Source organism: Oryzias latipes, chromosome 5 (assembly GCF_002234675.1).
Source record: "Oryzias latipes chromosome 5, ASM223467v1".
In the NCBI taxonomy this organism is placed as follows: domain Eukaryota; kingdom Metazoa; phylum Chordata; class Actinopteri; order Beloniformes; family Adrianichthyidae; genus Oryzias; species Oryzias latipes.
In genome coordinates, this window is record NC_019863.2 from 27,283,763 (window position 1) to 27,304,706 (window position 20,944).

The 20,944-nt window shown below is 39.8% G+C and overlaps 1 protein-coding gene across 2 annotated transcripts; it reads right to left on the minus strand.

Moving 5' to 3' along the window:
• Positions 1 to 616: 616 nt before the first annotated feature.
• LOC101163320 (LIM domain and actin-binding protein 1) lies at positions 617 to 18,443 on the minus strand. Of its 2 annotated transcripts, XM_023955181.1 has the most exons (10): positions 18,337 to 18,443; positions 14,781 to 14,917; positions 13,985 to 14,030; positions 10,937 to 11,362; positions 9,152 to 9,206; positions 8,964 to 9,049; positions 7,903 to 7,972; positions 6,202 to 6,233; positions 2,877 to 3,010; positions 617 to 2,797 (listed from the first exon to the last, which is right to left on the minus strand). In XM_023955181.1, exons 2-10 carry the CDS (start codon positions 14,894 to 14,896, stop codon positions 1,843 to 1,845), a joined length of 1,920 nt encoding a protein of 639 aa, XP_023810949.1. In that variant the 5' UTR covers positions 14,897 to 14,917; positions 18,337 to 18,443; the 3' UTR covers positions 617 to 1,842. The 2 variants fall into 2 exon arrangements, with proteins under 2 accessions (XP_023810949.1, XP_023810948.1); XM_023955180.1 differs by lacking the exons at positions 13,985 to 14,030; positions 14,781 to 14,917; positions 18,337 to 18,443 and adding an exon at positions 12,132 to 12,362.
• Between the last annotated feature and the right edge of the window lie 2,501 nt (positions 18,444 to 20,944).

Consider the following 20,944-nt stretch of genomic DNA (forward strand, 5'->3'; position numbering starts at 1 on the left):
TATTGCTTCCATCAATCCATTTTTCAAACCTGCTTAACCCCTTTTCAGGTGATGACGTTGCTGGAGCCAATCAGAACTAATGATGGGTGAGTGTGGGGTAGCCCTAGAGAGGTTGCCAGTCTTTTACAGGGCCACCCACACTCACAATTTAAATTCACCAATAAAGCTATGCAGCATATTTAAGGACTTCTGAAGTGTCTAAATTAAAACCCACACCTGCAGGAGAACATGCAAATTCCTAGGTTGGATTCGAACCAGGGCCCTCTAGAGTGCTAACAACACCATCATGAAGCCCCTGCTTACTGCTTATAAAGTTGAATTTAAAACTAGGGTCACTAGGTTTTAAGCCTCACAGTGAATATATGTGATATTAAAGTGAAATACCTGAAATGAGGTTAAAACATCCCAACATCCAGCGGCTCAGCAGAACCTTTTAAATGTCAGTTGAACGATGGATTCCAGATTCTGCAGTTATTTTTTTTATAAAATATTTTAATTTGGTTAAATTCCAACCAATTGAACCCAAAAAACAGCTCTTATATCAGTTTATTAGTAAGATGTTATTTAAAAAAAAAAAGTTTATCAAGCTTATATCTTAAAATAATTAAAACACAAGTATTGTTTCATCTTTATTAAAATCACACACAAAATCTTTTGACACACGAATGCCCAAAGAAGCATGTCGATTACAAATGTTTGACTTATGAACAACTGAGAATATTTTACTTCTTGAAAATAGGCTTTTGAAAACAGTCTAAAAAAAAAGTAGTTTTTTTTAACCAATGCAAAAAATGTAAGATGTAATTTACCAGAAAAATGCTATTGGTCCTAAATTTCCATCTTTTATCCTTACTGTTGTGTGATTAGAAGAAGAAAAATGAAAGATCTTGATTTCTCTGCAACATCAACTTGACATTTAATGAGGTTTCTCCGCTGACATCTACAGTACAAACAAAATAAATGATTATTTGGTCAGACTTCCATTCACCTCATTCGTGTTGGTAAGACATACTGTCATTATCTGATACTATAAAATATAAAATAATTCGTCCCCGGTGCTTATCAAAAGACAAACAGTAAATAAGTAACTTTAACAGAATTATTTGTGGAAAAAAGTGACGTTTTATTGCATAAAATGATCTAAAGTCATGTGAAGCTCTGAATAAACAGTTATGTTCCAGTTATGTCTCTGTAATACAGAATTTAAATCAATATGTTTGAATAAAAAAAGTTTTAAAACAATCATGAATGTGGAGCCCCTACAGCTTCATAGGGTATGTTTTTTTAAGACAACAAATGATTTGAGTGTAAAAAAGAAAGTGACTAAAAGAAATCCTGACAATGAAGTACAAAAATCTCTTTAAAAAATTAAAGACAACCACCCCACCACCAGAAGAGGCAGTTTGTGCTTTAGTAATGCAATACAGTACCGTTTTAAAAGCAACATGAAATTGGTGGAAAAGAAAACGTTTTTGGTCACAGAATTGAAGAAATCATTAAATCATCAAAAGCACAAAAAAATGCAGCAGAGAACAAACTTGGTACAAAATTTGATTAGAAGCCAAAAGAAAAATCAGAAATTATTTTTTTTAAATCAGGTATAAAGATGCAATAATTAATCAAGACAGAGATAAACATTTCTGCAAATTTAAAAGTCATAAAATGATTTTTTTACAAAACGTAGTCGGACATTTCCACTTCCAAAGTTAAAGGCCATTATTCAGAGCACATTCATCCATTTCTTTTAAATTATGTAAAGTTACATTGATGGCTCATCCATTACAAATTAAAAATAAAAATCAAACTTTGGTTTATGGGTTTGAATGCAAAATCTTCAGACATCTATGCATCAGGATCCTCCTCGTCATCATCATCATCATCATAGTAGCGGTTCCTCTTGATGAGATCCTCTGCGCTCAACTCCTCCACATCCTTTTCTTCTGTAGAACCAACATTCGCATGAGTGTGGTTCTGTTTCTGTTGAGAGGAGGGAGGAGGTGCCCTGTCATCAGAGGGGGGCTTCTGTTGTTTAGTTAACCTTTCCGTGTCCCTGTGGGACGCGGTCTCACTTGATGCTTCAGACGTCTTCTGCTCTTCCTTCACCTCTGTGTTGTTTTCTTTGGCTGTTCCTTCAGACGTTTTTTCCTCAAATGATGCTCTCCATTCCTGCAGTGACCTGAGCGGGCGGCGGGGCTCTCTGGGACCAGCGTTAACGGGGGGTCTGGTTGCAGCAGACAATGTGAAAGGGCGACTACGCTCCTTCAGAGAGGTGCTCCTCCTAAGGCTCTTTAACTCCGCCCGCTCTGAGCTCTGGAAAGATGGATGCGCTGCGTCTTCTGGAGGCCACTTGGCCCTCCGCGGCCGGATTGTGGGAAAATCTTCAGTGTCAGGACTCAGCGGCTTTTCCGCGTGGCCCTCATCAGCGCGGGGGGGCCATGCGACCCTAAGCTTTTGGGTGTCGGCTGGTTTTTCTGTTGGCTGATGTTTTTCTGCAGAGCTGGCTTCCGCCTTTACATGGTTCTCCAGTGAGGCAGTGAGGTCTAGAACCTTCACCTGGGGAGAAGCGTCCCCAGGTGAAGACACCTCAGAAGGACTCTTAGCAGGATGCCTCACGGGTTTCTCCGGTTCTTTTGGCCTCACAGGTTCCTCACTTTCCTCCACGTCAACTCGTGGCTCCCAAAGCTCTTTGTGGGGACGATGGCCGAAGCCTTCGTCATAGTTGCCTTTGGCTTTAAATAGCTGACTGAAATGAGGCTTGCAGTAGTTGTTGCCGTGTAAAGACGCATAGTTCATCAGACTAAAAGAAAAGAAGCCATTATTTCATTTTACTTGAGATCAAAGCAGCTTCTGTAACATGGTAGGAGTTGGAGACTCACCTCAGCTTTGTGTTGCAGTGAAAACAGCGGAAGCAGTGCTTATGATAAACGTGCTGATGAGACATCAGTCGCTCCAGTTGGAACACAGTTTTCTGGCAAACAACGCAAACCTCCTTCACCGGCGGACAGAACTTCTGCAAAGACAGCATTCATGCAGAGTGATGGTGAGCTGGAACATCCTTCTGCCCCAGTGAATAAGAAACAGCTTAGAAGAATCTTAACTGACCGTTCTGTGTCTGAGTTTAAACACACAGTTCAGCCAGTACTTAGTGATATTCTGAGAAAATACTCTGAGACCAGCTCCCATAGTATCAGTCCTAGTATAAATGACCACTTTGTTAATGATGCCTTACAAGCCCTCAGGAGTACACTCGATGTTGTTGCCCCCTTGAAACCTAAGTTCGTCAGACAAAACCGAGTAGCACCGTGGTTTAACGCTGAAACTCGTTCTCTTAAACAAGAAACCCGTAAGTTGGAAAGGGAATGGCGCCGCTCCGGTTCAGAGCAGTCTCTGGATATCTGGAAACATAGCCTATTAAATTATAAAAAAGCTCTGCGTAGAGCTAGATGCCAGTACTATTCAACCTTAATATCAGAGAATGGAAACAATCCAAGATTTCTTTTTAGCACTATAGCTAAATTAACTCGCAGTCAGAGCTCAGTAGAACCACATGTTCCTGTTTCTCTCAGCTCTGATGATTTTCTTACATTTTTCGATAGTAAAATCTCAAATATTAGACATAAGTTAAATCAAGTTATTCCTACTATCAGCCCAGAACAGGCTGAAGCGGTAGAAATGGAGGCATCCATAGAAACCTCTGTAACATTAGACTGCTTCACTGCTGTGGATCAAGCGGAAATAACATCAATTATTACGTCCTCCAAATCCTCAACGTGTCTGTTAGACCCAATTCCCACTAGACTTTTTAAAGAAACTTTTCCCCTAATTAATAATCCCATATTAACAATGATAAATGCCTCTCTGGAAACGGGTTACGTGCCACAGTCTTTTAAATATGCAGTTGTTAAACCTCTTCTGAAAAAGCCCAGTTTGGATCCTAGCATCTTGGCCAACTATAGACCGATATCAAACCTGCCCTTTATTTCTAAAATCCTAGAAAGAGTTGTAGTTAAGCAGCTTTACTGCCACCTACAGGACAACAGCCACTTTGAAGACTTTCAGTCGGGGTTTAGACCTCACCACAGTACGGAAACTGCACTAGTTAGAGTCTCTAATGACTTGTTATTGGCCTCAGAAAAGGGACTACTTTCTATTCTGGTCCTGTTGGACCTCAGTGCTGCCTTTGACACTATCGACCACGGTATTTTACTCCATAGATTAGAGCAGGACATAGGGATCAGAGGATCTGCTCTCCAGTGGTTTAAATCCTATCTGTCTGATAGGTATCAGTTCGTTAATGTAAATGGCCATTCCTCTCAGTGCACTCGAGTCAACTATGGAGTCCCACAGGGCTCAGTCTTGGGACCGATCCTGTTTACGCTTTATATGTTACCCCTAGGAAACATAATCAGGAAACACAGCATTAATTTTCATTGTTATGCCGACGATACGCAGTTGTATTTATCCATGAAGCCTGACCAGAATGACCAGATAGAGAAACTGAACGCCTGCATCAGTGACATCAAGACCTGGATGACAATTAATTACCTCCTCTTGAACCCAGAAAAAACTGAGGTCATTATACTTGGTCCTAAAAACCTCAGAGATGCTCTGTCTGCTCAGATAGTCTCCCTGGATGGTATAAGTATAGCCCCCAATTCCACAGTTAGAAACCTTGGGGTTTTACTTGACCAGGATTTATCATTTAAGGCTCATATATCTCAGGCGTGTAGAACTGCCTTTTTTCACCTGCGGAATATTGCTAAGATCAGAAATATACTTTCTAAGAGTGATGCTGAAAAACTCATCCATGCATTTGTTACGTCGAGGCTGGATTACTGTAACTCCTTGTTAGCAGCGTGTCCTAAGAGTTCCTTAAGAAGTCTCCAGCTTGTTCAGAACGCAGCTGCTAGATTGTTAGCTGGAACCAGCAGAAGAGATCACATCACTCCTGTGTTAGTTTCGCTCCATTGGCTCCCAGTTGATTCTAGAATTAAGTTCAAGATCCTCCTGTTAACCTATAAGGCCTTACATGGAATGGCCCCGTCCTATATTAAGGACCTCATAGTCCCTTACCAACCAATCACAACACTTCGCTCGCAAAATGCAGGACTGCTTGTGGTTCCTAGAATTGGTAAAAGTACGGTTGGAGGTAGAGCGTTTAGCCACCAAGCCCCTGTCTTATGGAATAAACTCCCAGCTCATGTAAGAGAGGCCGACTCAGTTTCTACATTCAAAGCTAGACTGAAAACATTCCTCTTTGGACAGGCTTATTGTCAGACTAGTTAGTATTCAGAGATTATTTAACTTAATGTTAGTTTGTTTAAATTAAACTTAATAATAACTATTTCTTTTAAAAGGCTGCTAGAAGTTGAAGCTGGGGTAACTATGGTACACTGGGGTTCTGTCCTCTTTCCTTTTTTACTTCTACCCTTCCTCTCCTCTATTCTTGATCATAATTTATCATTTAGTTCTCCATGCCTCTGTTTGGTGCAGTGCGATTCATGTATTGTCCCTCTTTTCCTCTCCCCTCCTGGGGAGTGGGAGTGCTTCCAGACTCCAGTTGGCTCATCCGTGCTCCAGTTCCTGACCGTTTACCTCGCCTTTGCTCCTGCTCCTACACCTGGCTGTGGATCCTGCCTCTGGCTCATCTCTGGCTCGTCTCTGCTCTGTACCTGACCGTTTACCTCGTCTCTGCTCCTGCTCCTACACCTGGCTGTGGTTCCTGTCTCCGGCTCGACTCGCGCCTTTGACTGTCCCGATAACCACGGCTGGATGAAGCTCGTCTGCTGGACTTTTATATATGTAGTTGTAGATTTAGATAAGTTAATTCTTCTCTAAGATTTCTGGTAAATCGCCTGTCCGTCCTGGGGGAGGATCCCTCCTTCATGTGGGCACCCCTGAGGTTTCTTCGTTTTTTCCGGAATCCGGTTTTTTTGGGAGTTTTTCCTTACCGCGAAGGGGGGTCTAAGGGCAGGGATGCCAGTATAGCTTAGTCAGTTTGTTAGTTCATTTTAGTATTTTTCTATTGAACTCTTTGTATTCGTGATCCTTTTGATTTCATGTTTTACTTCGAAGCCCATCGAGACGACTGTTGTTGTGATTTTGGGCTATACAAATAAAATTGAATTGAAAAAATTGAATTGAGCTGGCAGGTTTGGTTTGACTGAAGGGTCGTGTGTGCGGTTTGCTTTAAAGACTCACCCTCAGAGCTTTGGGTGGCTCTGTGCTCTGCCCTGAAACAGAAACACAACATTAGCTGTGCTGCGAGAAGCAAACTAGACAGGTCATGAATTCACTAAAACCCCGGAGAACAAACATGACCTCTAAAGCATCTGTGTCACCGTTTAATACCTCTGTCCTGTTTCTGCTTCTCTGGCTGGTTTCGTAACAAAATATTCTCTCCTGGGTGGGATGTTGGCCCACTGCACTACAGGACAGTCCGATGGTGGGGCTGCCACCTTACAGCATTCCGACAAGCTGCGGATCGATGTGTGTCTAGAACATCCTCAGGAGGTGACCGTACTGCTACGTTTACGTCTGCCTCAGCAACCCGTGTTCAAATGACCCCTTTAACAGGTAAACATGCACGCTTTGGGGTTCCATGTTCAAAACTCTTGCATTCACACGCCGCTGTGCAAGAGTTTTTGAGTATAATTTCTGGCTTTACGTACAAAACTAGCAGCCATACAACATCCAAAGATATACCAGTTGAACTCTGACCAATCAGGGACTCTGATTTGGTAGTGTGGTATGGATGGCATCCCTTGTTGATTCACAGAAGAGCCAACCGTTTGAAATTTGAACATGAAGGAGACATTAATAATTGCGTTTTTTGCCCGGCTGGAATTCTATGACACCAAGTCTTCCTTATGTCCGAATAGAGCTGTGAAAGAAAAAGCCTGGAGCGAGATTCATGAGACTTGCACCGCTTTGACATTTAGCACCAAGCCTCTTTCAGCTGTAGGTGGCAGACATGCGCTAGTATCAGGTAGCAACAGCCCAGTGGGAACACGGTATGCCAGGAATAGGCAACTCCAGACCTTGACGGGCGCAGTCCTGCATTTTTTCCAACATACCCCCCTGCTCTGGCATTTCTAATTGGCTGGATACACCTGAACAAGGTGATCAGTCATGACTAGGGTTTGGATATTTAGAAATCATGCAGACACTACAGTCATCAAGCCTGGAGTTGTCTATCCCTGCTGTATGCTAAAAGCGCTTTAAGAACCTGCGTTTAGTGGCTTCTTGAACACGCATCACCTGCTGTAGCTTACTAGGAGCGAGCTCCAAATGGTATCACTCCCTGGGTCGTTGGATCACAAGAACCAAACCCTCTTGTCATCTCACTGTACGGCTCAGAGACATGGCCTCTAAACTAGACCCTGGCAGCATTAATAAATGGCTTTGCTAGCAGAACTCTCAGAGCCATTGAGAACATCAAACCTCAAACAACAATGAGCCCGCACATGCCAGCCCAGAGCATCCTGTCTGGCTCTGGCTTCACCATGTCCTTCACCCGTCACTTTACCACCCTACAAGAGCCATCATCCAGTTTGACCCAAAGACAAACACAAAGCAACTCAATGGCGAGATATCACAGCGGCAGATCTCAAACGACAGGGTTACTTTGGGGGATGCAGAGCTGATGGATCGAGACCGACAATGGAAAAAGCTGGTCCACCTGGTCGGCTCTACATATGAGGACGGGACCCCGTCCCCCCACGGGAGAAGACGATGACATTTCTGCTCAGTTAAACCTGGATTTTAGAGTCCCTCCCTTACCCTCTGATTTTCTATCACACGGGTAAAACTGCGTTTAGGCACCTAAAGTAAACCAAAAACAAATTTTGAAGGTGGAAACGTTTTAAATATAATTTAATAGAAGTCTTCCATTAATCTTACCATTGCACTTAGGGGCAGGAGTGTGTTCGTCTGCAGAACTGTTTGTTTTTGGAGCAAAAACGTCTTTGGCCTGCAGTAACAATAGAGAAGAAAACGCACAATTTGATTGATTTTTTTTAAACAATAATTACACATAATGCTTAGTCCTAAACCAGGAGACACAAATGTAAAAGGCAAAGTCTTAACCTCAATTCAAAACGTAAAAAAGGAACAAAAATATGATATAATTAATTATGCATTATACAAAAAGTTTACTTGGTATTAGTTGATAGACTTGATTAACAAAAGCAGAAAATAGGGTCTGCAAAGATGGCAGTAGTAACAAAGTGGCGTGAAAGTAGCAGAAATAGTAGTCAACAAAAAATAAACAGCTCAAGCTCACCTCTCCTCCTCAAGCCTGAGTGCAGGTGAGCGATTGCTTTCACTCGGGTGTCAATAATTAACAAATTTAAAACGTGAAATATACAAAACTACAAAGTCAGCAAGAAAAGGTGCAAAAAAATGCATTTTGGCTCCTGCAAATGGATTTAACCAATTAATTAAGATTTTTTCTCTTCTAATGGATAATTGCTGTTCCCATGATTGTGTGTGAGCCAGTATAGAAGATATATAGATCTGACTGATGCTGTAGATTTCCATTTCTAAAACAGATATCCCTGTCTATTGAAGTCAAAGTTCAGCAGCCCAATCACTGAGGTTGGCTGAACATCTACATGTCCTGGATGTGCAACTCCAAGATGACAGAATTGATCATTCACACATCCTTTTTACTCATGGAGTGGCCCTTATAGAGTCCAGGCTTTAGACTACGGTCGCTTATGCCAAAATGCTACCGTGCGGCGACCTGAAAGGCAGTTTTTCGGCTGAACGGTGGCATTTGTAATTGTGCAGCGGCAGTTGCATTTTTACACGCTGCATAGTGGATGACTTTTTGACATCGGGCACATTTGGAGGATCTGGAAACTGTCCTTTCATCAATACAAGATCTCAGCAAAATACTCCTAGGGCTCTGGAGTTTTGTTGAGTGAAAGTTTAGAAAACTTCAACTGAATCTTCTTTACCGATTGTTTATAGACAGCCGTCTGGTATTTGTTCATCTTTTCTCGGAGAGACGTAGACCTCAGCACTCTGTTTGTCGCAGGAGGTTCTTAAAGCAAATGAGAGGAACAAAGTTAAACTTTTTTCCTAAAATGATCAACATCAATCCCTAAAAAGCTGCTGCCTTAAGCTGAATGAGATATTTGCTTACTGCTGTGGTGGTCTTCATCCTCTGTTGAAGTGCTGCGTATTGTGTTCCTTCCACTCTGCAATAGAAGATCAAAAACACGAGTAAAACAACAAAAAAAACACGCTCTTCTGAAAGTAATGCAAGTTTTTTTGTTTGTTCGTTTCCAACTGATAAAATAAAAGATATTCATCGTAAACAGGGGTATAATGATGACTGACAAAGTTTAAAAAGGGCTTTGGGTGAAGATTTAAAATGTATCAAATCCAAGTTTGAATTCAATCCAAACTTACGTTTATACAAAGAGTATTTTTTACAGAACTACAAAAAAATAAACACTGAAAATCAATTATGATCTAAATAAATGAATCTTATTATATCACCCTTTATAATTGCATTGATTCTGTTTATGAATTTTACGATTTTTAAAGACCCACTCTCATGAAAATGACATTTTTAACATGGGACATTTTTCTTATGATGGAGGACATTTAGAAATTAATTAAGCTAAAACTGCTTTTTTGATTGTTTATCTGTCAAATCAGGGTAAATCAGGAGCAGACAATTGAAAAAGCAGGCTTCAAGGTTCCTGCTCTGCTCCATTCTGATTCCTCCACTCGTAGACGACTAGATCCATGTATGTTTTCTCGTCTCAGCTGGTATCTGGCTCAAAACTGGATTTTTGATGCACTGCTAATGTTAGGTTGAGGGTGTGAGGGGATTTATGGTAGCGGGAGAGTGTGCAAACAAATGGATGATGGGAAATGAAGGCAGGCTTACTCCGTAACAACAGTCCTGCCCCCAACTCAGAGGAGAATTTCTGATGTATTACTTCCTACACTGCAGAAATTATGTCCTAGAAACTGATAGTTTTTTTTTTTTATTTTGGCTGAAAAATGGCATTATCATAACTAAAAGACCACTGGAAAAGCTTTGAAAATAGATCAAAAGATGATCAAAGTGGGACTTTGATGTCTTCCCTGCAGTTATTCCATATTTGTGGAGATCCAGTGAAGTTTCGCATTTGTTCTAAAACTGTTTCATAAACGTATTTGATCCTCTCAGACTGTATTCATTATCCCTTAAATGAGATGTTCTTATCGGATGTCCTTTGATAATTGCTTATTTTAATTTTATGATTTGAATCATTTTGAAATAAACCAGGTCTCCAAATTTAATTCATTTTAATTTATTAAACAGTGAGTAGGTCGGCTCTATAAGATGATTTTGTGATTATTCTTATGGCTTTTTTTGAAGAAGAAAAACAGGGTTTACTGTTGTTTTGTTTGTTTCCCCATACCTCCAAAGGATAGATCATGTTTGGAAGAATGAAAGAACAACACAAAGTGTTCAGTGCTGACAGATTTTTTTTAAAAAATGTTGAACACAAAGATGTGTGGTCTGGGGAAAACCCGCACCGCTGAGAATAAAAAGTGAGATATAAGCTGTTGTGCGGATCCTGCGAGGAATGAGGCCACAGGGTCAGGAATGTTCAGGCATTCCTTTGATAGTGAAGCTGAGAGAGGATGTTTGAAGAGGGGACAGAGAAAAAAAATCAGACAATCGGATGGAGGAGGAGGACGTGTACTGAAATCAAACAGCAAGACTGGAAATTAAAAGAAAGAAAGAACGGAAGGAGAGTATGAGGTGAAACATTTTTTAACAAACCAAAAGTACTGACCTTACAACCTTGTATAAAAATTGGTGTGCGTTTAGTTGTGATTAAAAAGCTATAAATGTATAATTTCGTAAAATGTGGATTCTAAACAACCTAATCTGCACATTTTTAAATTGCATTAGGACATTTACCTTTGAGTTTTCTCCCTTCTCAAACTTCATCTTCAGGCTGTTCAGCGGCACGCTGGCTTTCTCGTAAGATGCGATCGGACTGGTTGGAGCTTGCTCCTCTGATTTCTCTGGTATTTTCCTGTCCATCGGCTCCTCTCTGTCCAGCCCTCCCTGCTTTGGATCTTCAGCGATGGACGGCTGCCGAGCTTTGCCGGCTGACGGAGGGCCTGTTTGGTCTGTCGGTGGCGCCGGGCTCTTCACCGGAGGGCGTTCCTCGCTGATGATGGGAGGTCTGCTCAGGACCGGGGGCCTGCGACGGATGCTGGAGTGTTTGGTTAGAGAAACAGGAGCGCACTTCTCCTGGTTTTGGTCTCCTACTTGCTCCCAGCGCTTCTTCAGAGCGCTCAAGTTGCCAGAACGCTGGGACGATGTTACACTTTCAGATGACTGAAACGACAAAAAGAAAAAAAAATAAACTTAGTGTATGATCAAATTTAAAACAGAATTTTCCTTTTTTTGTGAGGTCACGCCGTCGGTGGAATGAAGGAAAAGCTAAAATCTGAGACTGGCTTCATCAACGGACTGACAGCTGTTCAAAGCTGCTGCAGATGCATTTCTGCTGACATCATCCAGACTGGTTTGTGACAGCGATAATGTAAATATTTCTAGAATATTTCAAAAAACATGACACACGGCTGTGTTGGCCTCATATTCTCCTTTCACATGGGGAAAAAAAAATGTGTGGGCGGCGAACTGAGAGGAACTTCCTGACTAAAGAAAGAGGAATGACACATTCAGAAAGAGGACGTGAGCATGACAAGAAATCAAAGCATAAACTGTGGAAAAAAACTGTTATAGAAATAAAAAGTCTGGACAATAATTACCTCTTATAATATATTATTAACTCTACAATCCCTAAAATAAGGAAAACAGTTTTATAAAAACTGTAATTCAGTAAAGACTTTACCACCAACTCACCACTAAAACATCTAAACTATTCTAAGTAAAAATGTGACCTTCGGTAACCAGCAAGAAGATGGACAAAACATACATCAAATATTTAACATTTTTGAATAAAAAAGTAAAAACAATTGAGGAATGAAACTAAAACTAGAACAGAATTATATCCTTTGTGAGGCTTATCAAATGTGAATAGAAAGATCTGCACAGCAACTAGATTTTCTCTCCATTATTCAAGCAAATGAAAAAAAGAAACCTTTGTAAATGCGTTGAAGTGGTCAAACCGGACAGCAAGGAAAGTCCGAGTCCTCTGGCATGTCTTACGCCAAAGATCTGAGGGAAAGAGCTGAACTCTACGAACGCTAATAGAGGAACGAAGCGTTTTCACAAAAGCTGCTCCGACCACTTCAACACCGGGAAAGTGAATGCCCGAGTTTGAATACCCAGGAAACCGGAGCAGGAAATGATACATTCATGGAAATGTTAACTCTTTGTGCACCAAATGCGCTTGAAGGCTTTATAGACACACATTTTAAAACTGTCTATTTTACATTTTATACAGGCTTCACAAAGAAACAAAATTAAAATAATTAGGAAAAAAATCCTTGCAAATGTAAAAGTTAAATAAAATAACTACAGGAAACTATGAATGAGTTGAGCTCCAAAACTCTCTAAAAGTTTATAAATTAGCAATTTGCTATTAAAATGTAAGTCACTGCAAGAATAGTATGAAAATTAACTTTAAAAGGTCTTTGTTAGTTTTTACACATAAAAAATAATATTTTCAAGTTTGTCTAGTGAGATTAATTACAGCAATTCGTCAAAAAACCATTGTATTGTCAAAGTTGTTGTCATCTTTTTATCTTTGCGCACATTTATTCGAAGTTATAGAATAAATCATTGATTTTTTCACACTTCAAGGGAAAAAGGAACATTTAGTCAAACATGAAAAATACTAAAATGTAGCTTTGACAAACAAAACAGAAAAAAAACTCTTTACAAAAAGTGCCGGTCTTTAGAATTTTGCTAAAAATGCAAAACTCTCTTCAGCAATATTTACTTTATATCAACTAACTTTGGCAACAACTGCAGATTTGAAATGCAAGCGAGGCTATAGAAATGAATCAAAATTTAAATGCAAAAAACTAAATGCAATTTAAAGAATTTTAGGAAAATATTCTCATGGATGAATGAACCAACTAATGAACATGGCAGAACAGTGACCCCCCCTAAAAATATCCCCCCACAACAGATGGCGTTTACACCGCAATACAAGCTTGAGTTTATTCACCATTTTTCCTCCTTTTTCTTTAAAAAGATGCAAATCCCGAGTTTATGAATACGTCTCAAAGATAAACGAACTAAACTGATCTTGTGGTTCCTTCAAAGTTTTCACAATAAATGTGGAATCAAAGCAAACGATAGATTATTATCATTAGGGGATTATCTAAACAGAGAGGGGCGTTCAAACACATATTTTGTGTAGGATTATGGAGACACACGACTGCGACTACCTGCCAAACAATTAAACAAAGACTGAAGATGCTCCTGAAACAGCTCAAACAAACACAGACGGCTAAACTGTCCCTAAAGTACACAGAATCAAAGCTACATTACCTTATAGTTCCTCATGTTAACAACAAGCTGAAGGCCCTTTGACATCAGTCCAAAGCATCGGACATGCAGTTGGAACAAGTCGCCCACAGGGATTACGCTGACGTGGGATTATAGCTCTGATAGCTTGCTTGCTGCAACAATTAGCCAATGAGGGGTCAGTCGGGGCAAGACATTTGGCCCAGACGGCGTGGTGGTCCGATGAGCCAGCGTGCGCACTCCTCATCCTAATGAGCTGTAATTCTTTTAATAACAAGACGAGCAGTGGAAATCATCTAAACCAGAAGTTTCTTCCTAAATATTTTAAACAACATTGAAAATGAAGCTCAGCAACAACAAAAAAATGTGCTCGACTGGTTGATCTTTTGAGAGAAAAACCGCTTCGAATCAAGTTCAGAAGCAACAGCATATTGTTTATTTACAGAATGAAGTCAATGTTACTTAGGAATGACACATTTTCTGTTTTCCATACATTTATAATCCCAAACTACTTACGGCTTTCTTTTTTTCTAAACTTGCTTCTTCAGCAGCTCTCTGATACCTGAGGGGGAAAAAATACATGTATTGTTTTTCATTCTACCACATTAAAAAAGAAATATTTTGATAAGAATAAATTATTTTAGAAATGTCCGGTACTACATTTTTACACATAAAACAAGTTGAAACCCATGACATAAATATGTGGGGAAAAACTAACACATCATTATAGATCACCCAACAGGTTTATTTATATTGCTAATAAAATTTAGTGTGGCTGGTTACACAACAGCCCCACAGATCATAGCGCCTCTGCCATGCTTGATAAGTAAAGAATCCTCTGTTGTTTCCAACAATAAGCTTTTTAGGTAAACTTTAAAAAAAAGATACTTAGTTTTTATTTTTTCCTGTTCAAAATGGTTGTAGTTTTTTTAAAGGATGGTGAATTTTAACAACCGGTAACAGCCTGTAAAAAAGACTTGGATGTTACTGCAAGACGAAAACCAACTTTGAACTTTGGAATGAATCTCTTACAGACAGGTCAGTAATCTTTACAATCTTGATCTGTTTTCCTGAAGTGATCTTTTCTTATTTGTGGAAAAAAAATCCTGATAATTTAAATTATGAAAAAAACGGATTTTGCAAATTTCAATATAAAGGTTAACCCAAAAAAATACCCATTGAATCCCAACTGAAGACATATTTATAAGAGGAAAGTCTGAACCCAACATGCAAGATTCCTCATCCACTAGACATCTTACTAACAAAATGATTACCAAGGTTACCAAATGACTCAAAAGAAGCGGTTACTCACTTGGAGAATCGGTCAGCGATGGCGCTGGATTTCCCACCGACCAGAGAGATCTCCTTGGCTGTGACGCGCAGGGACTGCGTCATCCATGACTTTCGACTGAACGGACCACTTTCCATGTCTGCTGATTCACCGTTAAACTGAAAATATAGTTATTTAAACATTTTATTACAATCAGAATCTAAAAAAAAAAAACATTCCTGCTTCAAAAGTTAACAAATAACTACTGAAAGAAATGCAAGCATTGTTTTAAGTGACATTTAATGTTTGTGCACAAAAAAAAGAATAAAGTCCCACTCTTGTCATCTTGTGATCTGTTTTCAAAGTTTTCCCAGTGGTCTTTTAATTAGGATTATGCCATTTTTAAGATGAAAATCCGTGTCGTTTTCTGGGACAGTCTCTGCAGAGCGGCAGGAGTTCATTAGAAATTTGCCTCCAAGTTCTGGGCAGGACCGTTGTCGCAGAGCAACCCTACCCTCACTTCCTGTTACCCATGTATTTAAACGCTCTCTCACTAGCTCACAGCCCCTCACCCCCCAATCTAACACTACTTGGGCAACAAAAAAGGCGAGCAATATCGGAGCTATCCAGCCGTAAAGTTTAGAGCCAGACGCCAGCTTGGCAAAGAAAAACAAGGACGTACATAGATCTGTTTGTCTGCAAGTGGATGCATCAGAATGAAAAGAACAGGAAGCTTGTGGCTCGCCCAGTTTATTTTCTATGTAACAAATAAGCTTTCTTTGTAATGGCCTTTTTCGTCTGTCCCTGATTTACAACCATTTGAATTACAAAATACTTAGAAATGCAATTTTGAGCTTAAATTTCTTATATATATATATATATATATATATATATATATATATATATATATATATATATATATATATATATATATATTTATATATCTTTCCTCCATCATAGCAAAAATGCCACAAGTAATCAGGAAGATGGAGAGTCTCATCAAAAATTCCATCAAAAAAAAAAAAGACTTGATTTCTACTGAAATTCTTGCTTCTTGTCTAAATCTCATCAATAAATCCACTTCTCATCAGTACGCTTGTTTTTAACCCGTCTTGCCTCGGTTGCGACATGTAAACCGGTTTTTCCCAGACAACTAAAACATTTTTTGAACGGGTAAACAAGGCTGCAGTTTATCGCAGCATCAGACTTTAAATAAAAGGTAGACTTGATGCAGATTTGGATAACTGCAACACGCTCGCTGCAGCTTCATCTTCCCCAACTGGGAAAGCCACCAAAGTTTGAATCTACACAAGAAAAGAGCCTAAAGAGTTGGCAAACAAAGAGGCTACTCAGCGGGTTCAAACCTGCGCTGCCACCCCTGTTGCATGATTGCAAAAAGAAAAACTGAAAACGCCTAAGGAAAGAGCGGTTACGACATCTTTCAGAGGGGAATAAGTCGCTGATTTAGTTTCAAAGGATGTGAGTCAACCAGTAAATGCTTCAAATAAACACAGTATACCCTGACACATCTGTTGGTTTTAAAGTCAGGCTAAGTGATGAGACTTCAAAAGCACCAATAAGACATATCAGTCAAGTGATGACCTTAATCCAACCTTTTTTTTTCCCACAGGCGCTTTTACGGGATGACCTCAATAAAGTGAAACTGGCAACAAGTGTCAAGACTTTGGTATAAACTTCATCAAAAGCAGCTGAGTACCTGCACCCCCCTGAACTTACCACAAACATTAGATACAAGTCACAAAAGGGAGTTTGGAAGCATCATGCTGCTTTTCTGTAACTGTGGAACGGAAGAAGCTTCCTGTTTTTGCGGGAAAGGATGCACAGACAAAAAGAAAGAAAAACAAAACGCGGTGCAGATTCATATCTGAATTCCTTGAGGACATATTATTTTAACATTTTATGTGCCTCATAGGCAAGTCATTTTATGTTTTTTCAACAGCTTTGCTGAACAGGTCTTGGGGGGGGGGGGGGGGGGGTTCCCACTCTTTTGAGAGTTGTACTCTGGTCTGCAAGCATGGTGTCTACTCTGGACACCATGCTTGAGCCTTTTTATGCATGCAAAGGAGGAAACACACCCAGGACAGGTCACCGGCTGCAGCAAAGGTCACAGCTTGACCAACAGTATACTCTGCATGAATCTTTACAAGGTGAGGGAATGTGGGAAAGCTTAACATCTTTCGACTAAAATTCTCGGGAATGAGGGTTCATAAATGAAACATGAGAGCACAAAACAGACTGGATGAGCTGCCATCTTTACATGAATGAAAGCAAGGATCCATGCCCGCATGGATCAGGTAGAGTTTAGGGTGTCATAACCCTCCAAGCCTCTAAAATACTTAGAAAAAGCAGGCTATCATCATATCAGTATATATATCGATCTTCTCCTTTGATCTATTTGATATTTCCTATGAGTTTTATGTTAAATGCTCTTCCTCACTCAACCCTCTGCATTTACCGGGCTTGGGACAGGCACAAGCAAGACAATACATTGAGGCTGCAATATTCTTTTTCTTTATGTCTGTCTTTTTGTCCGTCTGTACATCCTTACATTTCTTATTGTCTTCTCTTTTATGTATTTTTTCTGTAGTATTTTGTTTGTTTATAAATACTTAAATGTTCTTGTGGGTTTTTGTTGCGATTCCCTTTATTTTTTTGGATTTGGATGGTTGCAGACCATCACTTTTTGGGGACGGTGCCCCCCTCTTGCGTATGCCTATATCCGGCCTTGGCAGGATCCATAAAAGCTGTTGTGTTATGCACACCGTTCATTGTTGAGTGAGTAATGTTTCAGTTTTGCTACAAGGAACCCAGCCATTGAGAAATAGTCCCAAATAAACCGGTTTTCCCCTTTTAATGCACCCATAACCCTTGTTTTTTCCGATTAGGATCAGGAAATCATGGAAATTGTATAGTCTACAATAGATTGCACAATATTTAAGAAAAGCAGACACAACGCAAACGACAGCTAGAAAGCCTGACAGGAATTTCCTATAAGCAGCAAGCTTTTGAAACCTAATCATCTCAAACTTGGAACAAAGATTTTCTTGCCAACTTTACACCTAACTTAATTTAAAAAAATAAAAATCCCACAAAAAGTTGGAGAAGTCATAAGAAAGTGAGTCACCACTACAATCATATATCTGACCGAGGATGACATGTTTTCGACCATTGGTGAGATTTAACCTGTAATTTTTGGAGCATGCAGTCATACATGCGCGGAAGCCACACAGTCATCTGAGGAACTTTAATTACAGGTGTCTGCGCAGACGCAGGGAAAGGAGCGTTTATGGCTAAGCTGGAAACAAAAAAAAGCCTCATACAAATAAAGAAAAGATAATTTTAGAGAGATCACAGCAAGTTAAGCCGAAAACAACCTCCACACCTGAACTAATCTGAAAACAAGAATCAGCTCCAACACTGTGGCTCCTTAGTAGTGCGCATGTGCGCTTAAAAGAACACTTAAACTACACTTAAACGAACAAAAACTACTATTAAGCTTTAAAAAGGCAAACTTTTTGTGGGAAGGTTGAATATTACCTGCGTTTTTGCCCAACTTGTGCTTTCAATTTTGCCTTACCTGTGGGAACTTCCGCTGAGCCCGTATCTCCGAGAAACCTGCGCGACACCTGACACGGCTGCATCTGCGTCACGGCCCGGTGTGGACGGCGGAGGCGGGGACCAAGCAGGGCCAGGTCATGTGACTCTATAGGCCAATCGGGCAACAACCCTTACCTGATCAAGCGCGCGCGTGCACGCACACATAGATAGTGTGAGGGGAGGTGAGTAGGTTTGTAGGAGAGGCCTAAGCACTGACCTCAGAAGGATCAGTAAACATTTGATAAGTAAGAGTGCAGGGTTTGTTTGCTTTTTGCATGTTAGGTTGTGGCTGAGGTTTATGGGGTTCCATTTGTGCCAAAATTATGTGTTTTTGGTCCACTGTGAATATAAACATACAAAAAATCAGGACATTATCTATAGTTATTAACAATAATCTCATTTAATTATCATGTACTTAATAACTGCAGTTAAATGATTTTAAGAAAACTGATGAACTCACCTAGATTTTTACCAAATGTGCTTACTTCTTACAAGTTGCGATTCATTTCGACGATTTGATTCATATCATAATTTGTGGTTATTCACATGATTTATGGTCGACATTTGTTCATTTTGAACGATCAGATTTACTGATCTAAAATCGATTCAGAAGGTTTGAATCTGAAGGTTTCCAGGGGGGTATTCCAGGAAGCATGTTTAAACTACCCTGACTTTAACCCTGGGGGGTATTCCAGGAAGCATGTTTAAACTACCCTGACTTTAACCCTGGGGGGTATTCCAGGAAGCATGTTTAAACTACCCTGACTTTAACCCTGAACTGAATGATTTAGCGTAATTACGCTCGACTTGGTATCCCTGGGTCAATGCTTTTACAAAGTAAAGGCACAAGTTTCTATCTCATTTCACAATGGAAATGCGTCATTTTCATTGTGACGCCTATATATATTTATATATATTCCAGAAAGCAGGTTATGCTAGTTACCCCAGTAAGTTTGAGGCTAAGGAAGTGGATTACCTCAGCTTTCGGTTCCAGAAAAGGAGGGATTTTTCATTGTATGTCAAGTTCCCATAGCATCTCATGCTCTGAACATAACCTGGTCTGGAGCAGGTTTAGTTGAAGGTTAGTTTGTTTTCAGAGAGGTGAAGCATCATGACGTGTCCATTTGAAGATGATTCAGTGGGTGAAGAAGCTCAGATAATACTTTTTCCACCATGAGAGGGTGATGAGACCACGCATGGATGTTGGAAAGATAATTTTTTTTTACTTTGATTTAACTCAATTATTTGCTTCAGTTAAGATAAATCTTTTTTTTAGTTAAGTCAACTTAAAAATAAAATGTAGTTATCAGACATTTATTTTACTTTTATTCAAATTAATTCAATTAAGTAGGTGTAACTTTGGTGCTGCTGTTAGATCGGCATCGCAAGGAAATGTGGGATACCATTCCCTTTGCCTGTCTGGACGGATGTAATTATGGATTTTTGACCAAAGGTGTTTAGTTATAGCTTTTTTACTGTGTATTGCTGAGTTTTTTTTACCATGTTATGTTTAATTCTTTCTGCACCATGTGAGAGGGAGTGAGAGGATGATGAGTTTATTTAGCACCACTACTGCTTGTTAATGTACTATTAAAGTCTGAGCAATGATAAATGATGTTATGTGACATGAAATTTATTCATTTTGTTTCAATCATTTCATTGTTATAAAATTGAGTACCAGTATGTCTGCAGGCTCAAACTTAGACATATGAGAGTTCAAGAAGTACAATAAATGAAGATGGAAAAACATTTAATTGAATTGGAGTAATATGACATTTAGTTAGATGAAGATGTAAGTTTGAGTTGTAAAAAAATATTGAGTTGGGCAGACGTACTGAATTAGTCGCAATGATAATTTGATGTAATGAATTGACAACAATTTAACTCAATTACTTGTTACCAATTGAATCAATTCATTTAAGTTTTATAAGTTGTATATTTATAGATCACAATGTAATTGGAAATAAGATCAGAAATTCATGCGTTTACTTTGTCCGTTCTTTTTCTCTAAGCAGAAACTCTTTCTTTTGCTGATCCAGCCGTATTACTTTATTGATGGGTTTATAATCTCCATACGCCGTCATTTAAATCTCTGACTCCGTCTCAGTGAAGTATAACGCTCTCTTTTTTTCTCCACGCGTTTCCATGGTGACTCCGGAAATCGGCGATCCATTGAGAATGTCTTTATGTACTTGTAGTGCACGTGCATTAACCCAGGGTTACCAAGTCGAGCGTAGTTACGCCAACTCATATCCGGTCTTTTGGAACCGACATACCCAGAGTAAGCAAGTTCGGGCGGATTTCAGCCAGAATTCAGGGTTAAAGTCACGGTAGTTTAAACATGCTTCCTCAAATACCCCCCAGATCCCTCCCTCCACCCACCCAGTTGCCCCACATATAACCCTGAACAGGAACGTAAGAAGTGCAGCTTAAAGACACAGTCTGGCTTAGTACTGCTGTGAGGAAACGGTATGGTGGGGATCCATTTATTCCAAGGCCCAGCCCGACCTCAAGGGTCATTGCCACAGCGCCTGCCAAACACACCAGCTCAGGGTCCACTCTACGGCTATTAGACCACAGAGCGGGAC